General features: G+C 36.3%; 1 protein-coding gene across 2 annotated transcripts in view; it reads left to right on the top strand.

Moving 5' to 3' along the window:
- The window catches only part of ATG2B (autophagy related 2B), a 45176-nt gene extending 26947 nt beyond the window's left edge, over positions 1-18229 (top strand). For both annotated transcript variants that reach the window (XM_036383182.2, XM_036383181.2), the window contains exons 27-42: positions 211-287; positions 522-692; positions 1180-1321; positions 2101-2303; positions 3210-3436; positions 4070-4178; positions 5878-6072; positions 6608-6709; positions 8316-8394; positions 9177-9381; positions 9826-9895; positions 10853-10935; positions 11357-11478; positions 11665-11819; positions 12844-12993; positions 13782-18229. In XM_036383182.2, the coding sequence (XP_036239075.1) occupies positions 211-287; positions 522-692; positions 1180-1321; positions 2101-2303; positions 3210-3436; positions 4070-4178; positions 5878-6072; positions 6608-6709; positions 8316-8394; positions 9177-9381; positions 9826-9895; positions 10853-10935; positions 11357-11478; positions 11665-11819; positions 12844-12993; positions 13782-14012 (2321 nt within the window). In that variant the 3' untranslated portion in view covers positions 14013-18229. The remainder of the gene's footprint in view (positions 1-210; positions 288-521; positions 693-1179; positions 1322-2100; positions 2304-3209; positions 3437-4069; positions 4179-5877; positions 6073-6607; positions 6710-8315; positions 8395-9176; positions 9382-9825; positions 9896-10852; positions 10936-11356; positions 11479-11664; positions 11820-12843; positions 12994-13781) is intronic.
- The last annotated feature ends 8001 nt before the right edge of the window (positions 18230-26230 follow it).

Below are 26230 nucleotides of genomic sequence, written 5' to 3'. Positions count from 1 at the left end.
GGAAGTGGGAGTGATACATTGGACTGAAAAGGTTCAAGTTCTTCATTTGAGTAGCTGAAACTTGAACTCTGAAAGTAATCATCATAGAAGAAGGAAATTCAGAGATATAAAAGGCTTTGATTCCAGCTCATGCTGGTTTTAATGGGTTTATAACTGCGTATATAGGGTTTTGCTATTTTCTTAGTAATTTTTAAAATTATCATATTTCAGATTATGTTCGTGTTATGGATATGGGACTGCTGGAACTAACCATTACAACAGTAAAATCTGATTCTGAGGGAGAAAGAGTAAGTATTTAATCACAAACAAAATAAAATGTAAAATCTTCATGAGAGATTGTGATTTGAAAATTACTTTATTATACTTAAAATCAAAGAAGGTTTTTCGGTTTACTAGTATTTTTTAACTCATTTTTTGACTAGTTAAGTAAAATAATTTAAAAATAACTGTGTATATGTCATTTTTATGGAGCGTCAGGATAATTTGAAGTTTGTTCTTGTTTTTTCATTGTTGCTATCTAGACTAAACCTCGTTTTGAGCTGCACTGTTCCAGTGATGTAATCCATATTCGTACCTGCTCTGATTCGTGTGCTGCACTAATGAATCTCATACAATATATTGCAAGTTATGGTGATTTACATCCACCTGCTAAGACAGAGGTTAAACGTGGAGTTAGCAAGCCAAAAATGAAGGTATAGAATGGCAAAATGATAGCAGCTTAACTTTCTGGTTCTTGGTAATAATATATTTTAATTTTAATCCCTATTCTATTTACAAATAATACGAGATTTTCTGCAAAGAAATTGTATCAAATTGTATCTAATTGTACCTAATTTAAAATATATTTCAGGGTTAAAATAGTATTTTTTTTCCTTCTTTGGTCACTACATATTTCAAAACATTATTCTGTTTACCTCTTGTAGTTTTTTCGTATCTAAAGAAGAAAATTCCATGACATACATAAACTGTCCAGGTACTCAGATCTAAATACCCTGAACCATAATGTTCTAACGTACTTTATGAATCATCCAGCTTGGTGTTTCAGATCACTTGACTGTTTAACAAGTTAAGGGTTTTTTTTCTCACAGTTTAAGAGCTGTGAAGCAAGCTGTTCTAAGAAAATCTTCTTTGACATTTGTTGTTTTTGAGATGTAACTATGTATAGTTCCTCTCCTACAGGTAGAGACCTTTAGCCAACCATCTTCCCACGGACCAGGCCTTGCTGAATCAGAGCAGCAGATTTTACGGGATTTGATGAGTGATGCCATGGAAGAAATTGAGACTCAACAGACTGCTTCTGCCATCAAGCAAGAGTCTAATGGTGAGAATCTCCTGAAGGCATACCCCTACTGATAAAGTACAACTTTTCTGGAAAGAAAGTGGAATTGAAAGTTTTGTGTATGTAGAGATGCTGCAATAAGAATGGGAGCAGGTACTTAGGATGTCTGAAGTCTTCAAACTATGGAACAGATTCTTGCTTTTAATAATAGTAATGCAGAAGTACTTTGAGATTCTAGTCAAATACACATTACTGAGGTACTGAAAGCAGCAGGGAAGAAATCTGTCTCTGGGACTCTATCAAGACCCCAAATTCTGTAGGAGTAGAAGTTAGTATGGAGGAATAAAGACCTCTCTTCTGTATGAGAGAGAGGTCCAGGAAGAAGGTACAGTTTCAAGTCACAGGAAGAACTTTTAGCTATGAAGAATTTTTTCAATTAGCAGCTAGAACAAGATAGTTGATTTTATCACAGGATTATGGCTTCTGTATCATGACTAGAGTGTAATTCAAGTTTAAATTTGATAAGGATTTTGTACTGCACGTAGATTTCTGTTACTATTTCCGTGATCTCTGCTCTTTTTTTTCTGTGGTAGAGGGTGAGCAGTCACTGTGGTACTGAAAGGTTTTGATGCTGTGGTCTTACTACCAGAATAAGAAACTTGAGAATTGTATATTATTTATAGTAGGAATTGATTCAAGATATAATAAGCAAATTTCCTTGATATAATTGAAGTAGCAAACATGAGTTTACTTAATTTTCATATTTTGTAAGGATTTTTCCACTGAAACATGTTTTTTCTCCACCCTCCTTCAACTCCCAGGAGTTTTAGATGACAAATCTCAAACTCAAGAGCCATCTTGCTCAGATCTCTTCCTGTTTCCAGATGAAAGTGGAAATGTCTCACAAGAGCCAAGTCCCACTTATGCTTCATTTACTCATCACCTGATAAGTGAGGCCATGGGAGATGTTCCAGCAGAAAGTGATGATTTCTGCATTCTTTTTGCACCTAAAGTTGCTGTTGCTGTAAGATCCTTTGAAAATTACTAAAAAAAATCTGTATATAAACTGAATTAGATAAAAGCTTATGTAAAGCCTGGGTAAATAAGATATAGATTTCTGTGATTGCTTAGTGATACTTTTCTGTTTGGAGGGAATTCATGATTGTTGCTGTTAGGAATGAGAGTAAGTATTTTCAAATAGATATGATTTTTCTATATCTCAACACTATGTAATTGTTCTCTCATCTGAGTGTTACATTAAACATTGGCAGTTTTCCTACATTTTAGTCATGTTTAATCATTGTCATATCAACTTAAAATAATGGCATGGTTAGGAAAAAAATGTGTTAAGCAAAAACCAGCATTTATCAAAACAGTAGCTTTGCACAGTCTTCTAATCTTTTGTTCATTTCTCTTAATCTAAACTTTCAGTCTTTCTAAGGATCTAAAATCTTGCCAAACCTCAGACATAAATTTTTGTGTCACTTTACACCAGTGTCTGTCCTCTGCATGTTGTCTGGTGGCATTCTTCTTAATAGACAGAAGCAGTTCTTAGGTCGCTGATTAGAAGCTGCATTTTCCCAGTTATAGTTGAGCTTGTTTGTTTCCAGAAGTGCTAATAGGGTGGCCTGGGCTCTTCTGTGGTTTTCTGCTTGCTTTCAACTAGTACTTAGTTTTGTTTATAGTTTGGGTGGGGAAGTTTTTTTGTTTTGGTTTGGGGTTTTTTATTGCTATTTTTAACTACTTCACAGGTTCTGCTTTTTTCACATGCTTTTGTCTGTAGTTTATAAGAAACATTTCTAAACTGATCATGTGTTGTATAAGCTTTAGAAGACAATACAGAAAAGTTTCCTTTTCATAGGAAGGAATTGGACGTCTCAATAAAGATGATCTCACCTTCTCAATGCTGTATGGTTTTTTTTTTAATTAGGAAAAAGAGGAAGAGCCAGTTATAAAAATAATGGTTGATGATGCAATTATCATAAAGGAAAATCATTTCAGTCAACCTATAAAAAAAACGGATACAAGCAAAGCTCCACTTCATTTTCCTGTTCCTCTGGTACGCTATGTTGTAAAGGAAATATCTCTTATTTGGCATCTTTATGGTGGAAGGGATTTTGGGACTGCACCACCAACTTCTCCAGCTAAAAGTTTCATGTAAGTGTTTGATCTAATTATGTGGTTAGAAAATTTAGAAATTATTTATTTTCTTTTGATTTGGAGTAATCTTATTATTCAATCTCAAGTCTCCCTTGCTTGCTTCTTGGCTCCCTTCTCACAGGGAATCAATCATAGAATGATTTGGGTTGGAAGGGATCTTAAAGATCATCTAGATTCTCACTCAGTTCAACTCCACACATCAGAGTGTATTTTTCCTGTATCTTAACCTGGACAAGCTGGGTTTGATTTTGCTGATTTTTGGAGCGGGGTGGAGGGATGGATTTCATTTTAAGTAATATTGATAGTCAAATTTTCTAAAGAGATCAGGACTTAAGGAGCATAAGTGTAAGATGTACAGGATGTCATGTGAGCTAGAGAATAAAATTATTACAGCCGAAACTAAGGAAATGTTTTATGAATGTTAATTTGGTGGGATGCATACACCTGGCATTCTGCTTAGATGTGTTTTACTTGAACAAAAAGAAATTAATTAGTTAACAGTAATGTGATTTCAATGGTTTTTTTGAATGTAATTAAAAGAGTAAGAAGTTACATCTGGTGCATTTAGTTGTAGATTAACAGTGAGATAACTTTAATCTGCAAAAGTATTTTTCCTCTTAATTTCCTCAGAAGTCCCCATTGTTCTCCTTCTCATACACCAACAAGGCATGGACGGAATACAGCGTGTGGAGGAAGAGGAAGAAACCCAGACTTCCTAATGGAAATACAATTAAGCAAGGTGAGTAACAGAAACAGCCTCAGCCGTGACTCTCTCTGTGGATATCTTTACATGCTATACTCCTTTGATAACACCTTTCCATTAGAGTTCAGTACTATTTCTTTCAACAATATCTACATCTAAGCAATCACTTTGGTGATGAATGTAGAATTTGTTCAACAAAAACTGTTAGTTTTAGCACAGTATTTTTTTCTGAATAAGCTTGTTTCTAAAGATGGAGGATATCCATCACAATATTCTTAAAAGCTTTTGTTTATTATAACCAAGTTTTACAACTGCTGTTCTGTATTCCTCTCTTTAGTTCCATTCTGAATAGGTATCCCTGATATGAAATTAGGTGTTCCAACAAAATAAGCAAGACATAGATATTTTGAGAATATTCAGTGTATCAGTTTGATAATTGGGTATGAAATAACATCTAGTTGTATCAGAGTATTGTTTCTGTGTTTCCCCTAACATATTTACCACCCTTCAGGCATAAGTATCTTAGTTGTTTTTAGGCTGTGGTTAGCTCTAACGTAGGAACTAAATGATTTTTTCTGGTGCTGTGAATAATATTGGCAAGGAGTTAAACATATTTCATGTTAAATGGATCAATAACAGAATCTTTTTAAAATAAGATGTTTTCAAATGTTTCCATAAATATGAAAGGCATTAGATAAAAATAAAGGCCTTTTTTATAGTCTGTGTGCATTTCTGAAACTTAAAATTCATCCCATTAACACCTCAAGCTTGCCAGAAATATGTGATGCTTAGGGTAGCATTTTCTAGAAAAAACATGACATTGCAATAAACAAAAGGAGAAAGGGAAGCATTTAATATTCCACCTGGAAAACTTCATATGTAGAATGATAGCTGTCTCTCAATTTGCAGACATTTAATGAGAGTTGGTGTTAGCACTGAAGCAGTATAAAGGTTTTTTCCCCTACTTGGATCCCTAACTTGGTACACGGCTGAGCAGTAATGTCTAAAGGAATGAAGGAGAATAAAAGGTGCCACAGACGGTGTTGCCTTGGGGCTCAGCGCGGGGCCGGCAGGGGCCGCTGCCGCTCTCTGTGCGTGCCCAGCAGCGTTCACCGCCGGCCGGGATGCGCGGGCTCTGCGGAGCAGGGGATGATGGCCTGTGGGTCACCACAGCTGGAAATGAGAGCTACATCAAGGGGTGGCCAAACGAACATAACTTGGAATTGAAGAAAAATGCTGAATGAGATTTATGTGGAGTCACTTGAGAAGTCAGTTGGTAGGGAAGAAACATTTTTTTAAGTATTAAAGGCTGCAGATTCAAGAACTGCAAGGTTGTCTGGTACAGGCTTCACCATAAAGTAAGAAAGATGTCAGGATTGAGAGGAAAAAGCTGAGTCAATGTTAAAGAAAGTGAAATTGATTCCTTATCGTACGTCAGTAAAATTTCCTTATCAAAGAGTCAGTATTCTTTATTTTGGCTTGAATTTGCATGCTAAAATACAAACAATTTTGGAACTAGAAATTGGAAGATTTCTACTGCTAGATAAGTAAAAACCTGAATAGTGTTCAGAAATCTTAATAGTATTTCTGTAAATTTAAAATAGTAGACAGTTTAAAAAGTTCTTATATGTGGTATACTTCCCTGATTTTTGTTTATTTTTTTAAAGAACTATTCTGCTGTTAAATGGTGTTTATCAATGAAGCTGATTGTGCTGGTTTTCTTTCATTTTAAAAGGTGAAATTCCAACATGAGGTGTATCCTCCAGGTGGTGCAGAAGGTGAATCTTGTCTGTTGGAGCAGCCAGTGTCACGACAAGTTTTTATTGTTCAAGACCTGGAGATCAGAGATCGCTTAGCTACATCACAAATGAATAAATTTCTCTATCTCTACTGCAGTAAGGAGATGCCCAGAAAAGCACATTCAAACATGGTATAGCTATGAAATGTTAATTTCTTACAATTATAGTGGTAGAATTATCATTGTGGGGGCCATGTGCACTTCTGATCTTGCAGAAGCAGAGACATGAGCTCGTGCAACGTTGAAGTAATGTAATTTGTTGATAGTTATTTGCTTGACTCTTTGTGGATATTAAGGCTAATTCAAAAGTCAGTTTGATTGTCAGCATGTCAGGCATTAATGGGTGTGAGATTGTTAGTTAAAAAAAACAGATGTGCAGGACTACTTTGGTACCTTTCACAATTTCACATGCAGATTTGTATTTTTATGGTAAACAGCAGTCTTACTGGTTCTATAAAGGATTTAGGGATTTAGTAATTTTTTGGGGGGTTTCTTTTAATTTTATTTTTTTATAACATTCAGAGTAAGTTTTCATTCAATACTGTAATTGCTAAGTGGAATCATACTAGTACAGAGATTTAGCAGTAAATGTTTTTCCTAGCTGGTGTTCTGAGATTTAATAATTGTGAATGTTAGTGGTTTTATTTGTCTTGTTGGTTTTTTTCAGTTAACAGTGAAAGCTTTACATGTCCGTCCAGAGTCTGGCAGATCCCCACAGGAATGTTGTTTACGTGTTTCACTAATGCCACTTCGCCTCAATATTGACCAGGTCGGTTGTGCCAGGGCAAAAAATAAAATAATTTTTTCTTTATTGAATGATACCTGGGGTTTCTTTTAACCAGATACTTTTAGCCATCGTGCATCTTTTACATTTTACATTTTCTTGGTGTGATACCTTTTTTATTTAATCTTTGGATCTCTGTTGTTTCATTTATATCCATGCTAGAACTTGCTTTCTGCTCCAGCTATTACAAAGACAATTTTTTTTTTTTAATTTAAAAACTAAGAATATCTTAGACAAAACTATTTTCTCAGTCAGTTTTCCTCCTGGAACTTCTGATAATCTCAAAGGGCTTGGAGTCACAGCTTTTAAAAATAACTACTTACTCTTGAATGATCTGGTTTTGTTTGTTCATAAAGTGACTTCATTGTTTTTAATTTAATAAGATTAATCATTAATCCTAAAGTGGCTCACAACATGTTGGTCAAGGGCACTTGACACTTGAGAAATGCTTCTGTAACCTGAAGTCTTTGTCTTGCTAGCAACTGCAGTGGCAGGAAAAGCAGAAATTGTTTACTTTCTTTAGCAGGGCTTTGTGCAAGGTATTTTTGATATATTCAAGAAACACTGGGGTTTTTCTAAAGCAGTAAGAGCTCTATATGTTTGTGCTGGGAAATGTGAAGTGCAGTTAGAAGCATTTCTTCTTTAATTTGTCATCTTCAGAGAGCTATGTGGGGTTTGGATTTTTTAGGAGCATAATTAGGACTTCCATACCTTTTCTTTCTTTCAACACACATTAGAGACCAGGTTTTCATTTCACTCTTAGCAAAACTGAGCTCTGTCTAGTGTGCAGTAATTTTGTCTAGGAAAAAATGGCCTGGAAATGCTGCCATCTAGGGAGGAAATATGTTCCTTCTTGGTTACTTTTTGAGTCTTTTATGTTTTGTACCATAAACAAAATTCACCTTTACAACTTCTATGAAATTAACCACAGCTTTTTTGGAAGCATAGGGCAGCATGCAGTTATTAGAAATACTTGTTATTACTGCTTAAGCTGTTAGTTTTATCAGCTGGAAGTTGAAATGGAAAAGAAAGTCCGGTTGTCATCAATGATAAGATGAATAAAGCACCAGTGTAATGCATCTGTCTGAAAAGAAAGCTGGGATGTAATAGCTTTATGGCATTATTAAGACATGAATACCATAGATATGAATGACTTTTAATGAAGCAGAGAGGAACCCTGATTTGTAATGATTTGATTGACTTTCACAGTCCTAGAGAGGAATATAAACTATATTTAAATACCTTCTACTGCAAATCAGAGAAAAGTTTATAACTGAGTTCTGGAACTCAGTACTGGAACAGTCTCAAAAATGAGAGTAGAAATTATGAAAATAACCCTGAATTTTTAAGACCAAGCTAGATAGATCATTAAATCCTGTTATATGGAACAGGGTGCAGAGGCTAAGAGGGTCTTCTGGTTTCTGTCCTAGATTTCTTTGTGGTTTATACATATGTTAAAGGATCAAAAAGAAAAAAGAAAGTTTTTTTTCATATCTGCATAGAAATAGATCTGGAATTGTAGATAATGTTTTTAGAGAATTAGGTCTTTGTATTTATTTTAACTTGATTCTATTTTACTTTTTGCTATTAGGATGCCTTGTTTTTCCTGAAGGACTTTTTCACTAGCCTTTCTACAGAAGTAGAACTCTTAGTTACTCCAGATCCTGAAGGTATATTTCTAAAAAAATCTAACATAAAAGTGCTGCTTCTTTGTCCTTTAATTTGGGTACATGTCTATAAATTCACATGTGAATCTTGTGTGTATAAAAACTTGTGTTGGGGTTTGAGCACTAACGTTAATGACTGATTTTTTTTTTAGAACTCAAAAGCCTTTGGTATTTAAGCTTTTTATTTTAGAAATATGAACAAAGGTCTTTGACAGCCACAATCTTAATTTTCTAAAAGGAGGTTGAACCAAAATTGGAGCATATTTAATAAGAGCTTCTGGAAAAATTGAGGGCTGCATATGCTATTGGGCGTTATTATTAGATAAAACTAATACATTGTCCTGCTTATTTATAAAATTGAATTCTGTATTAGACAACTTCAAGCTATTATTGAAGCAGTACTTCTTATCAATTACATTATCTTATGCAAAAGCAGTATATATTGAAAAGCACATTTCCACTATTAAGTATATTTGGATATTTCTTAGCAGCTATACTTTCTTTACCTATTCCTGTTGGGGTGTCATGCTGAAATGCATAGGTGATGAAGCACTCACAGTACTGCCATTAGAACCAGATACATTATTTATGCTGATGCACTAACCTCAACTTCAGCTGCATGTAATAACTTCTATCAAAAACGGAGAGAATCTAAATATTACCCTGCTAATTCCTACTAATAAGCATTAGAACTTACTAAGGATGCAGTAATTGTGTAATACAATCTCTGTGTAATCACTGTGAAAAATATGAATCACTTTACTGTGTGTAACTTCTTTTCTTAGTCAAAAAGTCTCCTGGTGCTGAAGTTACGTGTAGTTTGCCCAGGCACGTCAGCAGCCTTAAGGAACCAAGTCCAGTCATTTCTTTTGCATCACACAAGCAAGCAAATGAGAATGGCAGCATTGATTCCATGGATGTGGTTAATGGACAGGATGATCAGTTCTCACAAGAAACAACATCGTACAGTGATCAGCCAGTATTTTTCAGGTAAACTTTTGTTACAAAAAATTTTAAGAAAGTGTGGTAATAAATTATTCCAGTCCTTCAGGCAAGGTGCATTTTTTTGTTTATTGGCTGCTTGTAGAAAGCAAATATTGCCCACAGTATCATCATTTTGTGTGTTTGCTTGGTTTTGGGGTTTTTTTTTAACATTTTCACTTGGAGGATTAGTAACACATTTGCAAGACTTTAAAATTTATTACAAATGCTGACCTGAAATAGATGTAAATAAACCAAGAAAAGCTGAATTTGCCATTGTATTTTGTACATTTATTCTGAAGTACTAACACCGTAACAGAAAGATTTATGTTTTACAGAAAAGGGTATGATATCCTATTCCAGCAGAGTGGGAAACCATGAGTTTCTTTTCAGAAGGATAATTTCATTTCCTTTTCATGTTTCTCACTATAATATTTCCTTTCTATGTCCCAGAGAATTTCGCTTTACATCAGAAGTTCCAATACGGCTTGATTACCATGGCAAGCATGTCTCAATGGATCAGGTTTGTGTATAATGCTGATACTATAGAACAAGATCTTGATGCTGTTTGTTTTGCTCTCCCCTCCCTGCTCCTCATGAATGGGGGTATATTTTTATGCTCCCTACTCATTAACGATGCCATTGTGACAAATATAAAACACTTCCCCCCCGCCTTAGTTTTAGTAAAGCTTAACCTCGTTTCACTCCTAATTGGAAAACTAGGGGTGGATACCCCAATATGATTAATCCAGGATAGAACTTGAATGTCACATTTGTGAGCTCCATGGTTGGCTTGAAATCATAGTGTAGAGCTGCAGTGCCCCTCAAAGTATGATATCGCTGCCTGATGCCATAATTGTGCATTTTTATTTTATTTTTTCCTCATTGATGCCAGAACAAAATATTGTTGTTTATTGTCCTTGTTTCCTTTCCTTGCAGTCTAGTAATATATAGGCCTCAGTGGCAATGGCAGAATTTGTTACAGATGAAAAAAATGCCCACGGTTCATGTTAAAATGTGCATTCTTTATCACACTGAGTTTAGAATCCGACATGAAAAAATGCTGTTTGCACACAAGACTTGTACTTTATCATGGCAAATCAGTAAGAAAATATGGAAAGCAGGAGCCTCTTGAATTTGCCGAGATATCAGAAATGAAACATGAAATATGGTAGCTTTAGAATGCCTGGAATACACTAAAGCCAGAACTATGTTTGCATAATTTATTATAGTTTATTATTTCTGAAGAAGCCCTCCTGTATCCCAGTATTTTTCTTTGAGTAGCAGGTTAAGCCAAGTTTCCTTTTTTGCAAGTTTCCATGTAACATGATTCATAGCACTGTGACGAGTCACATTTGGGAGACTGGGAGAGAATATTTAGACAGAATACTTGTAAGTAAGAGTTGAGATGATGGAATTATTTCTCACAGGTTGTATGGGTTGAGTAAATGTATGTGATAACAAAATATTTCACTTACAGGGAACATTAGCTGGGATTCTTATTGGGCTTGCTCAGTTGAACTGCTCAGAATTAAAGCTGAAGAGGCTTTGCTATAGACATGGGTAAGTTTCTCAAAATGTAGATCAACACTGCTATTGCAAATTTGCAAATGTAAAGCAAATTTCCTCTTAAGATGCCCTTCTAAAATCCAGAATACTTTTTGATTCTAGGTTTTTTTCAAATGTATATAATTCAAGAACGTCTGACTCAGAACAGAATTTAATATATGTGCTATTCTTGATGATAAACTTTCATTTTAGTTTCATGTTCACTTCCTATGGAACTGGATGTGATTATGCAGTTTTGAGTTTGTTTTATGAAGCACGTACAATTTAAATACTTGGCTTAGCCAACAGCAACAAAAGACATTTGATGAAGCTTTCCTTTTGTTTAAATGACATCTTTTATATCAGTGAATAATGAATGCATTTATCTTATTAGGAATTGTTTAATTAAAAAAATTAATCCTTGTATTTACTTTAGTTTATTAGGTGTGGATAAATTATTCTCCTATGCCATCAGTGAATGGCTTAATGATATAAAGAAAAACCAGCTACCAGGAATTTTGGGAGGAGTAGGGCCTATGCATTCGCTTGTGCAGTTAGGTAAGTTAATTCTTACTTTTGTTCAGCTACCTATGAATGTGTTTGTTTCTTTAAAAACCAGAGAACACCTCTCCCCTCTCAAAAAACCAACACAAACCATGTTGACTCTTTGTTTTCACTTCCTTTCAAGGCATTCTGCATACGTAAGAGAACTGTCTGACTTGGGTGTTGTGTCTTCATTTTCAGTGCAAGGTCTGAAAGACCTGGTGTGGCTGCCAATAGAGCAGTACCGCAAGGACGGTTGTATTGTCAGAGGCTTTCAAAGAGGAGCAGCTTCTTTTGGTACTTCCACTGCCATGGCAGCACTGGAGCTGACAAACAGAATGGTTCAGACTATACAGGTAGAGTGTATTACTCCAGAAGTTAGGTGTAAAATGAAATGAAAAGTGTGTCTTGTAAGTGCTCTGTATTAAGCTAATGTCTAAATGCTATAGATTTAAGCTAGGGAGCATCTATTAAAAAGAAAAGGCAGCTGTATAAATAGGAAAGCAGAGACTGGACAAAGTTTGCAGCAGTCTGTGAGGTGAGCACTATGGTATCAAATGCAATGGTTAGAAAACTCTGTTAAAATACTGCTGAACATGGAAGCTGTTGCTTGTTTCTTAATGTCTTTAATGCATTGCAATGTGCAGTTTAATATGAAAATGTTCAGCTTCTCTAAAAAAATCACTGATACTGAGAAAGATGAGTTCTTTGTTGCATGTGTGTTATCCAGTAGTAGATTCTTACCTTTTTATAAAACGTCAGCTTCTCTGTGCTTATTTTTAAAAAAACAAGCCCACAAAACCAGCCAAAAAACCCCCTCAAAAACCCAAACTAATACTATTTCTGTAGATCTACACAATGTCTGTAAATCTTCCTGCATTTAACACTAAGGGAATCTTGGATTAAAGTGTTAATAAATTTATGTTTCTTAATATAAAAAATACAGTGAAAATATACTTTTACCACCTAATCTTGCAAAAATAATATATATACCTTAGCTTAGACATATATAGTCAGAAAACCAGTGCTGTTAATCACAAGTGGGATTATATGTGTGCTTGTGCGTTTATAAATCGTTGATCAAATGTTCAGTTTCTATCTTGAGCATTTTATGCAGTTTAGAGGATGCCTTTGAAGAGATAACAATTAGGAGGAGAGAAAACCCCACCCAAACCTACAACATTCATTCCTTCATTATGGAATTAATGTATAGTTAGAGCTGCACATTCCAGAAGTTCTTATACAAAACTGTAATCTGATGCAAATGAATATTATTTATGGAATAAGAATTCTTTTATTTCAGTGACATCACCATATTAGTAGTTAAAATTCGTGATCAGGTGCTATAACACGTGTTTTGCATTTGCTCCTGATGTGCAGGCAGCTGCAGAAACTGCTTATGACATGGTATCACCAGGGCCTACCTTCATTGAAGCAAAAAAGATCAAACGGTTCCCTCGCCATCGCCTGGCTCCTCAGCCGGTCGACCTGCGGGAGGGGGTAGCCAAAGCCTACAGTGTTGTGAAAGAGGTGAGTGCAGAACCAATTGTTGGGAACCAAAGTTAAGAATATTTCCTAAAATGGCATTACAAAATAACAGATGTTAGTTTAGGCTGAGCAAATGGAGAAGGAGGTTTCAGCTTTGAACAAGACTGTCTTCATCAATTATCTTAAACCAACAGAAATCTGGAATGGAAAAAGGAGAAACGTAAGATGTCAGGCAGATGAATGTGAGCAGGACTTGAGTGATGGCTTACAATTATTCTGAGCCATGTAAACTTGATTTCCTGTGCTGTATCATCCAACCTTTCCTTCCCTTCCCTTTCTGCTCAACCACCTTTGCAGTTGCTGTTAATTGTGAGGGAAGTAGAGTTTAAGCATAAAGCAGGATTAAAAGAAGTGAAACCTTTCTCTACTATGACAGAGTATTATAAATTAGAATGCTGACCTGTTTTTATTATATTTCGTATTTTACTTTGTTTGTTGCACCTTATGTAGTGTCTATGAAGTAAGGTGTCAGCTGAGTTTCCGGAGAATTTTGTCATTTTTTCAGTAGTTTACAGTACCCCAAAGTTTCTGCCTTTATGCACAAGATATGCCACCATATGAAATGAAATACTTACATCTCTGAGTCCATAGGAGTGTTATTTTATGCCTCATTGAAGGAACTAAATCGTATTTATATCAGTATTGTTTTACTACAGTTAAAATACAAATCACCAAGAAGAAAAATGCTGAGCAGTTTAAAATTTCCCTTAAAACTAGGAGAGGTTGCTTTTTCTTTTTTAGTGTAACTGATTCCCTTTATTTTCTTAAAGGGGATTACGGACACAGCCCAAACCATCTATGAGACTGCTGCTCGTGAGCATGAGAACAGAGGAGTCACTGGAGCAGTAGGAGGAGTCCTCCGCCAAATCCCACCAACCGTGGTGAAACCTTTCATTGTTGCAACAGAGGCCACCTCCAATGTCCTGGGTGGAATGAGAAACCAGATCAGGCCAGATGTACGTCAAGAAGAATCTCAGAAGTGGCGCCTTGGGGAGGACTGAGATTGTAAATCTGGCTCAGCAGGCAGGTAGCAAGGCTGGAAATGCAGAAGAATGTCCTGTTGGCAGCTTTAGATGGAGCTCACTTTGTTTTGTCATGCTCATCTCAGGAACAAATGAGGTTTTCCAACTGTTACTAGCAAAACATCCAACCAAAAATATTTATGAAGTGAAAAGCGAATTGGTACGTGCTTGTACTGTGTGTTACCAATACATTTGGTAGATAGTGCCAAACATAGTGAAGCATGCGCTGCCAACTCAGAGACATGCTTGCTCTGCTCCATTTACCATATTTTTCGTGGTAGATTTGACATCTGAAGCAGTAGCCTGTATGGTGAAGCTAAGTGGACTTTAAAGAGGTTTTCTGAGCATAGTCAAAGAACTGTTTTCAATAAAGGGCTCTGCAGATGCTCTTCACTGACTAAAGGATAAAAGCTTTCATTGTGGACATGAGACATGAGGCTGTCTAATATGGAAGCAGATAAGATAATACTGTTTAATGGTCATAAGCATCGCTTTTAGCGTGGCACTTACAGCAAGGACAAGCTTGATAACCATTCAGAGTTTAGATTCAGTGTCAATACACCTACGAACAGAATTTGTTCCTAATTATTAAATACCTACTTTTGTGGGTTTTTGAAGAACCTGAATGTTGCAGAAATGTTCTGTTGTGTTGCACTTTAAAGGATATGGCCTGTATATTGTGCTTTTTTTATAGTGTGAATAAAATGTAACGTGCATTATCCTTTATGTGGTTTAGAAGCTTACACAAATTATTGAAAAGAGCATCATTTGATGATGATCCTACAGAAAAGTGTCTTAAATTTATTTAAACTCATTATATGTAAAATTTTTTTTTGTCTACTGTTACACTAATTACAATGCTAAAAATATCTACTGTTCAGGAAAACAGTTAATTCTAATTGTCGCCAACAGTTCTTTGTAAGAATGAAAAATCATAAGTAAAAACAAATTATTTCATAATTTCATAGTAGAAGGCTATACAGACTTTATTTTAGTAATCTGCTTTTATTTAAAGTTCATGTTGTTGGAGAGTTGCTGCTCTCACAAGGTATTCATACTTTAGATTGTGTGTCATCAGTTATTTGATAGTGAGTATTTGGGGTCCTAATGAAACTGGGAACCGGTGAGAGGTTTTCAAAAAAGGACAGCAAAGCTTCTAAAATCCAAGTTGGTACTGACATTATTTACCATTTAGTAGGTGACTTGTGTCTCCACAGAGCTTTACTAAGCACCTGACATTGCACCATTTTGGAGCAGTTGAAAGTCTTGGCGATAGATGTGCAATAATGAACTTTCTTTTGTTTTGTATTAGCAAAAACTGGAGAATAAAGAGTAAAGACTCTTTTGAATAGAAAAGTACTCATTTTGAATTTCAGTAGATGAAACTTTAATGACTAGCCAGTATGTAAATTTGTTATAGTTCTGTGCTAGTCGTAAGTGGAAATCCTGCCCATATGCCGTGTGGAAAATCCCCACTGAAAGGGGGACATCAGATGCTATTGATCAGACTTCAGTCTCAAAGGGTGATGAGGAAGTATTTTCATTCTTTGTTCAATTAACCTGCCTCTAGCAGAAACTTTGCTGATGGGCCTTAAGGGACAAGCAGGAGTATATGAAGGAAAAAAAATTGCTGCTTGTTCATGCTGATACTATACTAGGTATTCCTGAACACCAAAGAATCTGGCTGGACAGTAAATGATTTGAAAACGTCCCCTCTGTTGGGAAGACTTCTGCAGTCTGCTCTATTTTTTTCATGAAACAAAGTTCCAGGTAAAAACAAATTCCTGCATAGGGTGACAGGTGATATTATAAAGTTGTGTTTCAATTCACTGGAGTCATTGAAGTTGTGGTGCACTGAAAACCTGCTTATTTCAGCTAAATGACTTGCAAGCAGGAGGAGATGCTTTTGAGAGGAAAAATACCTGCAGATTTAATAACCTAAAATATTTTCTGATGTAAAAATACTTGCTGTAGTGCATACTTCTGTTCAGTAATTAGAGAGCTTTGCTTTAATGAGAGCTCAAAGCATGAGCATTTTGCACAGGAATGAGTTCCATGTTTGCAATGTGGCACCTCCTGAATGCCTTCTCAAGAAGTGGTGGTGAATCAATGCAAGTAAGTAGCAATGCACCTTTTTCAATGGGAATTAGTATACTAGTAATTAGCTGGTACTAGTAAATAGCTAATCCAGTTCATCCACTTAATTAGCATAAATCTACATATTTTCTGCCTTTCAGACACTGCTGAAAAGAAGTGGCATTTCATTGTTTTTTTCTTTTTCAATTCTGTCAAGATCTAACTGTACTGCAAGGTAACTAGAATATATTTTTATATGAGGGCATGATGTCAAGGTAAAACATTTTTATAGCGTGTCTCTCATTGTCAGCAATACAGATTGTACAAATTTATTAAACTTCACTTTTCACTATGTAAACCCTCTCATTTGCTGCTTGCACTTTATTGGGGCTTTTCAGTGAAATTGATTCTAAATTTTTTTTCAACATTTTATTTTGGAAATGGTTTTCTAGTTTTGGGTATATATATTTTCTGCATTGTTGCAGTGTTTGAAATGTTTAAAAAAACCCGAAAAAAATCACAAAACTTACCAAACTAGTCTTAGTGTAAAGACTAGTTTGAAGAATGTGTCTTGTAGGGCTCATCTTGTGTTTTAAATCAAAAAGTATCATGTATGAGAAGGGATTCATCAAATGCTCTGCTCAATACTGTAAGAATTTTCAAGCACTTAAAAAAATACACAAAGTGAGACATATTCCCTGGAAATGGAAGCTTATGGATAACATTACTGTATTTTCCATTAGCGCAAGGAGATTGTAAAGAATATTCTTGTACTTGAATTTTCCATTGAAATCAGTTGCTATAGATATGGGCAGTTTTCATATTTGTAGAGGCTTTAAACTGGCATAGACAATGTTTTAATTCTCTCCAAACACCCTGACACTACTACTGTTATTCCTGTTACTTAGCTCAGCACCATCCTAATAGAACTATCCTCCTGGATTTTATTAAATATCCAGGTGTTTCAAATAAAACATGGATGAGTGGCCTGGAAGCACCTGAAAAATAGCCATCTTTTGTAAAATAAACAAACCATTCTTGCTAAGAATCTTAGCAGTGACTGAGACGAGCAAATCATCACATCAATGCAAAGGCAACTTCCATTTTCTTTCCACTATCTCTTCTAAATCCTGCTGGTTTTTAGCAGTGCAGTGTGCCCTATGTGTACTTGCCTAATGAACAGCATTGTCAGTGACTCACTGGATAAATCCCCCGTGAGTTCATCTGTGCTTAAGGGACATGTCTGCTTCTATTTGCTCACTAAGTGGTTGATTGTGAACATCCATTGCTTGCTTTCATTTACTGTTCCTTAATTGAGTTGCCAAGAAAGGTTTCTTAATAAACCAAAAAGCTATTCAATAGTAATGAACAAGATACTCTTACCAAACATGAAAATCTACACACCTGCAAATGTGATGCTGATTTTCCTTTGAATATTGAAATGTATGCGTTTTGTAAAAGAATGAAATCCAAGAATTTGTTTAGAGTAGATGAATAGATCCAAATCTTTTAAGTACCGTAAATGCCCCTGCAGGATAAGTCAGAAAAAGTGTGGGTATCTATGTCAGTTGGGATCCTAGTGTGCACAGTTCTTCAGTCTCCAGGCCTCATGATTTACGCTTCTGACAACTGTTTTAAGTTGCTCTACATGCTGAATCTTGTTTACAATTAAATATTAGATACTTACAAGTCAAATACATAAATACAAATCATGCATTTGTACTGGACTTCTTAACTGTAAGGTAGCTCAGACAGAAACACGGCAATTTGTGTATATGTTTGTGTATATTTTTTACATTTTTGCACTTATGGTAGTTTTGTGGTATTGTTTGTATATAGTTTGCTAGTGTAAAGAATATGATCTCATGAAATAGAAACCACTGTTGAAGGGAATTGACTATTTCAACTTGAGTTATTTTGCTTAAAGTTCTTGTCCCCTCAGTATGTCCTTGAGAATTATTTTTAACCATAATTTGTATGGCACCAAAAGTATATATTTTAGCGTATTAAAATGCTGAAAGGCCTGAGTGCAAATAGGTTGTCTGTTAAATGCATTTAATGGAAAATCCCCCCCCAAATTTGTAACAAAGCAAAAATAAATATCTTAATTTGTTCCTTGAGTTGGTTTTCTCTACCTGTGAATATAACTGACACAGAAAACAGTCTCTCAAAGTACCAGAATTAACTGTAAAGCTAAAAGCTGTATCCAAAAAATAATTCACTGACTCAAAAAGAGAAAGTTTTAAAATTACACAGAGGTCAAAAGGTAGGAAATTATTTAAGCTGACCGATATAACCTGAAACCACTTCTGTTTTACATCAACAAAGCTCTCTTTACCTGAACGATCAGATTTTGTGTCCTCCATAGGCCTGTTGCTGCATTTAGTTACTAAGAATGTATTTTTTAATCTCTATATTTAGTGGAGGCTTTTAAAGCTTCATCAGCTTCCAAACCCTGTGAAGAATGCAAAATAATTCTCTTCAGGATTCTTCTCTCATGCCCACTTCATATGTGTTTAGTTACAAGCCTCTGAAAAGAGATCTTAGAATTCTGAGTACTGGACAATATTGAATTCTGGTGCCAGTGCCAGATCCCTGGAAAAGGTGGAAACAATTTTCTGCTGTGTTTTGTAATGATGTCATTTGGGGGTGAGGGGTGGTCACTGTATAAGGCTGGATCACTGTTTGGCAAACAGCGACCCTTCATTTAAGAGGGGAGTTGACTCCCACCTGTGTATCTTCTCTTCCCCCAAGTCTTTTTTGTTTAACAAGGCCTCATGATGGATTGAAGGAAAGTATCTGAGTTCTTTATCTCTTTGCAATACTAGGCAATACCAGGGATAATCCTGATGTCTTCAGGTTAGTCCCCAAACGAGCAGACGAGACTAATGACGCTCCAGCTACCTGAGAATCTATGGAAAGCCACCAGGAAGTCATACCAACCCAGAAAAACATGAGCTGGTATCCTTGATCGCTGTTCCTAGTTGAGGATGACCCAGGCTCAAGTGTTCTTTTATTTTCCCATTAGTGAATTTTGTTAGCAACATTTGAAATGTGATATTAAATAGTGAGGTATTTTCTGCCAATTTGTATTTCTAGGAAATAGTATTTTAAACTGTCTCTTTTAACAGAGATTATAAAAGCAATAAAGCTCTTTTGTGACAGATAACTGAGGTTTCAGAGCTATTTCATCCTGAAACAGAGTGATTAGATGAAAGCAGAATTTAGTGAAGGGCAACAGTGAATATTCCCAGCCCCACAGGCAAGTAAGCAGTTCAAGCTTCTTAGGTGTTTGTCATGAGGATTTGAGAGATATCTGTAGTGTAGGTCTATTTCAGGCTTTTATTTGTGTATCTAATTACTTGATCTAATTACTTATTTGTTGATTTCTTTCTTCGTTAAGAGCATGAGTGTTAAAATTTGGCTCTTGGAGGTTGAAGATTGAGGAAGGAAGCCTCCAAGGAGGAAAAGAGATGTGAAACCCTTAGAGCAGGAGGAAGGTTACTTCAGTTTTGGAGATAAGGCACAGAACTCAGTAAGATGGATCTTGGTCCGCTGTAGCTCATGAGCACAAAGATAAAATAAGTAGGAGCTGTTTCCACTGAAACCTTTAACTTGCACATTTAGACTTCAACACTTGGTTGTTGTTTGGTACTGAAGAGTTGTTGGTGGCCCCAACAACTCCATGAATCTCCCAGGATGACTTTCTTTTTTTCCCTTCTTCTCCCTTATGAGTTTGAATATGCTTCCTACTGTGTGTGCAGCAGTCTCAGGGAGACTTCAGGCTGTGAGTTTGAGGATGTTTAACAGTTCTGCACTGTCGTTGCAGCACTGGCAGTCCTTGGCCAAATGGCAGGAGCAGGCACTGAGAGCTGAACCCCAGAAGGTGAAAAGGCTCAGAGTGTGCTCTGAGAGTGCTGAGAAGACCACAGCATGGGTATATCTCTGCTGTGCTGAGTATTGTACAGATCTGGATTCACTGCAGCTGATGGACAGATAGCACAGAGACCTGCACTGATCAGTAAAGATATGTGCATAACACTCAGTACTGTGGATGGAAAAGTGATAGAAAAGCAGAGTTGCCATGAGAGGATGGCAAAAGTAGTGCGCAGTTTTATAAGCAGGTTATTTATATCAATATAAGCTTTTAAGTTATAATTCCTGGTATAATTTATCTCTTTAGTAATATTTAACAGATCTGAAACATTTCCTGGAATTATTCAATAAAATGAAATGCTTTGCCTTCTTTATGGCTGGTCTCTGTGTACTCAGTGCCAGAACTGTCCTTTAGAGCCCTAAAAGTATTTATTTTATTTTAAAATATGTCTTTATTTTAGACATAAGGCTTCCATTGTTGCTCAGGTTCCATTTTCTCTTGGCCTTTCAATTACTTTCTTGTAATAGTGTTTGTTCCTTTTCTTCTTTTCTGTGTCCTTTCTATCTCTGAGTGCTTATTTTCCTCAGAACAGGTCACAGGCCAAATGCAACATATGTAAATGACGGGGAGCAATTACATCAGTTCCATTAGAGGAAAACTCTCACTGGATAGTTGAATTGTATTTACACCAGCCAAAAGTACTGTCCCAGGTCACGGCTTTTTGTTTTTGCTACTGTTCTTTCCTAAGAATTTTAACTTTTTAGCAAGAAGTCCCTTTTTCCTTTTCCCAACCAGAGGTGAAGCCCCTCCAGGTAAACTTGCTAATACAATAGAGTTTGACAATTCATTCAAGAAGAAAAATTACCTTGGAGTTTGAGAAGATCCATTGACGTGGGATTGTAAACTGGGCTCTGTCTCTTCCCAGTATCTCCCAGGCACTGCAGCAATGACAGGAGGCAATTACAAGGGAGCATGTCCCACTGCATTAACCATTAATGCCTCTGCATCGTTGCCCTGAGCCTCTTGTACAATTTAATGTGAAGATCCACACTGACATTAAGAGAGAAGGTTTTCAGATGCAATTTCCATCATAACCATCCTGCCTTGTTGTCCTCGACCTGAATTTTTACTGATGCTGCTTCCTATTAAGCGTGAAGCCCCAAGAATAATTTTAACAGATATTTGTGAAGATGCAGAAAAAGCAAGGAAGGTTGATGAATAAAGTTGAGCAGTGTTTTTATTTCTGCCACCCCTGAGATTTGCTGGTAAGTGCTCTTGTGTTTGAATTTCTTGATCAATCCAGCTACTCCAGGGGCAATCACTTGAATTTAGGCTTGCCATGCAAACAGGATAACGAGACAATAGATTTTTCAGAGTAACATTGAACTTGTGAAAAATGTTTGGGGTTTGTTTTTTTTTCCTCTACACATTTTAGGGGTAGATCTACAAACACATTCCCTGGAGTCCTCTTTGTGTTGCCGAGTAACAGCTCTTGATACTTGTTTGTTTCAAAACTCATCTCTGCAGCAAAGTTAATGTAGAGAAGGGGCAGTGAGGTGAGTTCAGCTGCCTGAACAGAGCCTGCTAGCTGAGGAGGAAGCTGGGTGTGAGCATCCAGCTGTCCTGAGGAAGGACAGAGGTGTTTGTTTCCAAAGCACAGTCAGTGTCTGTTCCTGTTGGTGGGAAAACAGAGCCTTTCTGAGCTTGCCCTGTGTTTTAGGAACCTACCCTGAGTGCTCTGCAGTGCACCTGGGGCAGGGCCATCAGGTGCAGGGAGTGACAGGCACACAGCTTTCTCCTTCCTTCTCTAACATGCTGATATCACCCCCTTTTCCCAAGGAGTTTCTGTTTCAGCCAATTCGTGGTATGTGTCAGGGAAAGTCTTAACTGTCAGAGAAAGCTAAGCAAAACCAGCTTCTCATTACATCTTGTTTTTACTGCAAAATCCAAATTGTTTTTGTCCTATTCTTGTTTAAAGTATATAAAAATCTGGCTTGATCTCGCATTGTACAAGTAAATAAATGTGATGCTGGAACTCTGATTTTACACCAGTGTCCATGGAGGCAGGTGTCAGTCCGCTTCTACATTTTCCTGTGTTCTCAGCTGCTGAAAAATATTTTAGAAACCCATAGCAAAACTGAAAAACTGAAACTCTGTCCCTACTTATTTTTAGCAAGGCTAAAGTGAGAACTTGAGGAGAACTGAAAGAGAAGACTCCTTCAAATTCTTTACTGCTTGAAAATTGAAGGACCTGCTTAGAGTAAGGCAAAGAACTGGGAGCTTTATGACAGAGTTTGGTTAGTCTCCAGAGTAACTTCCACATGACTGAGTCTGCTTTGCTGAAAGCTGTTTCCTTCTTCACATCACTTTTCTGTTTAAGACCAAGTCCACTCTGTTAGGTTCCAAGCAGCAAATTTATATTCCTCCAACATGTAAAGTTTCTGTTTCCATAAATAACAGCTGTCTCTACGGTGCAAAAAAAAAAAACAAAGAGGAAATGTATTTTCAGACTAGTTCTTGTTTACATAAAAATCAGCAAATGATGTTGTCTTTTATAAATCAAACTTCATCCCACGTATCTATTGTGGAACAGAAACTATTTCTGCAGAGGAAAATACATGAGCTCTAGTCACTCAGGATACAAAGTGCTGGATAATTACCATTGAGATCTATGGTTGATGCTAAGGTCAATTTTAGGTGTATTATATGTACCTCTAGCTGGGAAAGTTTATATCCTTATATGGATTATAATTGTGATTATGATAATAATATTCCAGGAAGTCAAAATATGTGGGAAAGAGCAATAGACATTGCAGTTTATGCAATGACAAAGGAAATGTTTTATAAGGCTTAACAATAATTTATCCAAATTTTCTCATTTTCAGAGGGGACATTTTTAGCTGTTCATAATGAAATGCTGAGGTTATGACTTCAGAAGAAACTGATCATAGTGACAGAAAATACTAACAAGGAAGTGGCTGCTACAGAAGAAAATTAAGTGTTTAGTCATAGTCATTCACAGAGACCAGGGAAAGTCACAGTAAATTAAGTAGTGCTGTCTCCCAAGCCATTCACAACTAAGTGATGTATCTTAATATAACCAAAGCTGCATTAATTACTGACAATAAATTAGCTTCTCTTTCAACAGAGAAAATGACTAAAGGCTTATTCAGAAAATATGTATATATCTACATGGCCTCTCAAAGAACAATGATAATTGCTTTGTATTGCAATGTTAAAAATAGTTAAATGCATTGTTTAGAATGAAGAGACTCTGAAAACTGCACTAAGAACATTTGAGAACTGAAAATTCTATTGCAGTCAAATAACTTGATCATGAGGGTGCAGTGCCACATTAACTTTGGGAGATGTTACTTTCTCCAATAATGGAACACATCATCATGATGCAGTTTAGTGGCCTGGCTCACACTCATATGGTGTGGTGCTACTAAAAAGCTTGTGTGCTGTTTGGACAGTTTCCCTGGTAAATACAAATGTCCCAGGACATGGTTGCCCTTGGTAAATACATTTTCCACCAGAGGACACTCAGTCAAAGGGGGAAGGTGGTGAGTGAGAGAAATATGAGGAAATATGGGAAAAATATTTCTCTTGCTCACCAGCTTTTGGTCTACTCAAAGAAACACCTTGTTTCGTGGCCCTCATGTCAGAGTTGAGCTCTGCACTGAAGTTCCTACCCTGAAAAGACAATATTACAGCAAGTGTGTGCTTTCTCTGGATACTTTTCAGTTCTTAATTTGAAAAGGTCTCTCACTTTTACCCAGCAACTGAGGAATGGGAGGTTGTTTTACAAATGTGATGTTTTTGTTGAGATGCTATTCTACTAGAAATAAATGTTATTGTCCGCATCTATAATTGGTAAAAACATGTTGATAATGATGCAGAGAAATACCTTGAATTGGTGATAATGATGCATAGAAATACCTTGAATCGATGATAAAACAGTTATTTCCAGAAAAATACCATCTCTAAGAAAGAGGCAGGAGCCATGGTTTTACCTGAGAAGAACAAGTTATATCTATGCAATTTCTGTGACATTGTACTGTATTTTTTTTATGTATCACATTTAGGTTACAGAGTGGCTTAAGCTGTCCTCCACCCTTCTTTCCAATAGCTACTCCAACCTGCTTTGCCTCCTGAGCTGTGCCTGGATACCTGGTTTTGTGCTTACATGGTGCATTAGGACTGGAACTGCATAATTAATCGGTTCTAATCTGGATCACTTTCCTGATTCAGTTCATCACACATCTACAGGTCCCTCTGTCCTGCTCCAGCTAAAGGAGAAAGAGCAAATGAGTGGAGAAAAAGTTCATCTAGGGTAGGATAAACCAACAGAGTCCTTGAAAGATATATGGGAAACTGGCCTCAGCAAAGATCAGTTATCTTTATGTCTTAATTTGCTCTCTGGGAGAAATTAAAGAGAATTTACCAACTTGTAAGCAGACTGCCTATGAGCACTTGGATCTGTTGTTATCTGTCATGGCAGGATATGACTTTTTACTGCTTTTGGTAATAGAGCCTGACACTTGTTTATCAAACTCATTCTCTTTGTTAACCAAAGCACAATTAAAAAAAATCACTTTTCTTCCTTTTCTTCTCTTTCATGAAATGTAACAACTCTCATTGTGTTGCTGTTCTCTGATTGTGAGGTTCACCAATCAACACTGATATGCATGGGTTTATTTTTATTAAAGTATGGGAATTGGCCTTGATAAAGATCTTGCATGATATGATCTCTTTTCTATGTATTTCTTTTGCTACATTAATTTAGTAGAAAAAGCCTTAATATTTAGTATCTTGCAACAATGCTTTTTATTCTCCCCGCATCTCCATTTCTGCTGGGAGAAATAATACCCTGCTATCTCAGTGAAATGACACCAATGCAGTTTTTATGCCACTTGTGAACGTAGTCTTAGTGGTCAAAATCTCAGATTCTGCCAGCAGCTCAGAGGGTAGTGTGGAGACTGGTAAAGACTCATCATAAAATATGTAATTTGCTTTTTCTATACCACAGGTAATTTATAAAGTGCATTTTATGACTATTATTTTTTCTATGTGGTTAAACCCTTAAACATTCAAGTGTCCACAAAACCTGACTGTGAGTAATCTTGTCTAATGTTTAGATTTAGCAGAACAGTTAAACAGAAGCCAGTCAAAGTTAGCAATACATGAAAGTGGTTTTCGTAATAAAGGAAAATGTCCTCAAGTGTTTGCTTGAAAACAGATTTTAATTTCTATACAAATAACTGAAATTTACAGCAGTGTGTGGAATGTGACACATTGAAACTCATGTTTAAAGCAATGGATGATTCATCTTCTCAGATACCTGACTTTATGAAGTGGCACTTTTGGATCTTCACCAAAATTCAGCTAAACAAATTATTTTCTGGAATGTGTTTTTAAATCCCTTCAGATTTTCACTGACAGCATGGTAAAGTGTTAGAGAACGACTTAGTTGCAGCGACTGTAGCTGGAATTAAACACCTTGAATTCCAATTCTTCTGGAGAAGCAGTAACTCATTTCTACCAGGAGGGGCTGCTCAGCAACTGCTCCTGGATTGCAAAACTAATCCAAAAAAAAAAAAAAAAAAAAAAAGCCTAGCTGGGCTCAGGTCTGTGTATGTCAGATGTTCACACATGATGCTCACAGATATGCCTCCCAAACCTCAGGCAGCTTGTAGGAAAGGTTCCTTATCTGTGTGTGTGCATGTGCATACTATCATCAAGCCTCCTATGATGCTCTGAAACTTCTGTCATACAGTGGAGTCTTTCACTCAATAATAGCAATGGCTCTGATTTGGGTCTCCATGCCTCTGTGCCTCAGCTGTCATTAATCTAAATAATAATAAAGCTCAATAATTAACTAATCTTTTGAAGTATTATGATTTTAATAAATAAAATAGTATTTTTAAAACCCCTTTTCATACCATTATGGCTTTTCTTATTACACTAACTGCATAATTTACAGTTTTGTCAGAGAGGAGGAAGTGAGAATTCAAAGCATTGCAATACTTCTAAAATCCCATGCTGTTTTTGCTTCACATTGCCCTACCCATGTACCAGAGTTTATCTTACTCTTGAAACACTGAAGGAAAAGCTGCCTTAGATATCCATAACAGTGGTCTTTGAAATGTTGTCAGAGTTCTTGGCTTTCTTAGATTTGTTCACAAATTCTGCTCTGATATTTTTGGTTGTGTTCCAAAGCAACCTAAGCCTCCTCATCTGC

Source organism: Molothrus ater, chromosome 6, assembly GCF_012460135.2.
Source record: "Molothrus ater isolate BHLD 08-10-18 breed brown headed cowbird chromosome 6, BPBGC_Mater_1.1, whole genome shotgun sequence".
Taxonomy (NCBI): domain Eukaryota; kingdom Metazoa; phylum Chordata; class Aves; order Passeriformes; family Icteridae; genus Molothrus; species Molothrus ater.
Note: the sequence above shows the minus strand (reverse complement) of the source record. Positions and strands in the feature narration are given on the sequence as shown.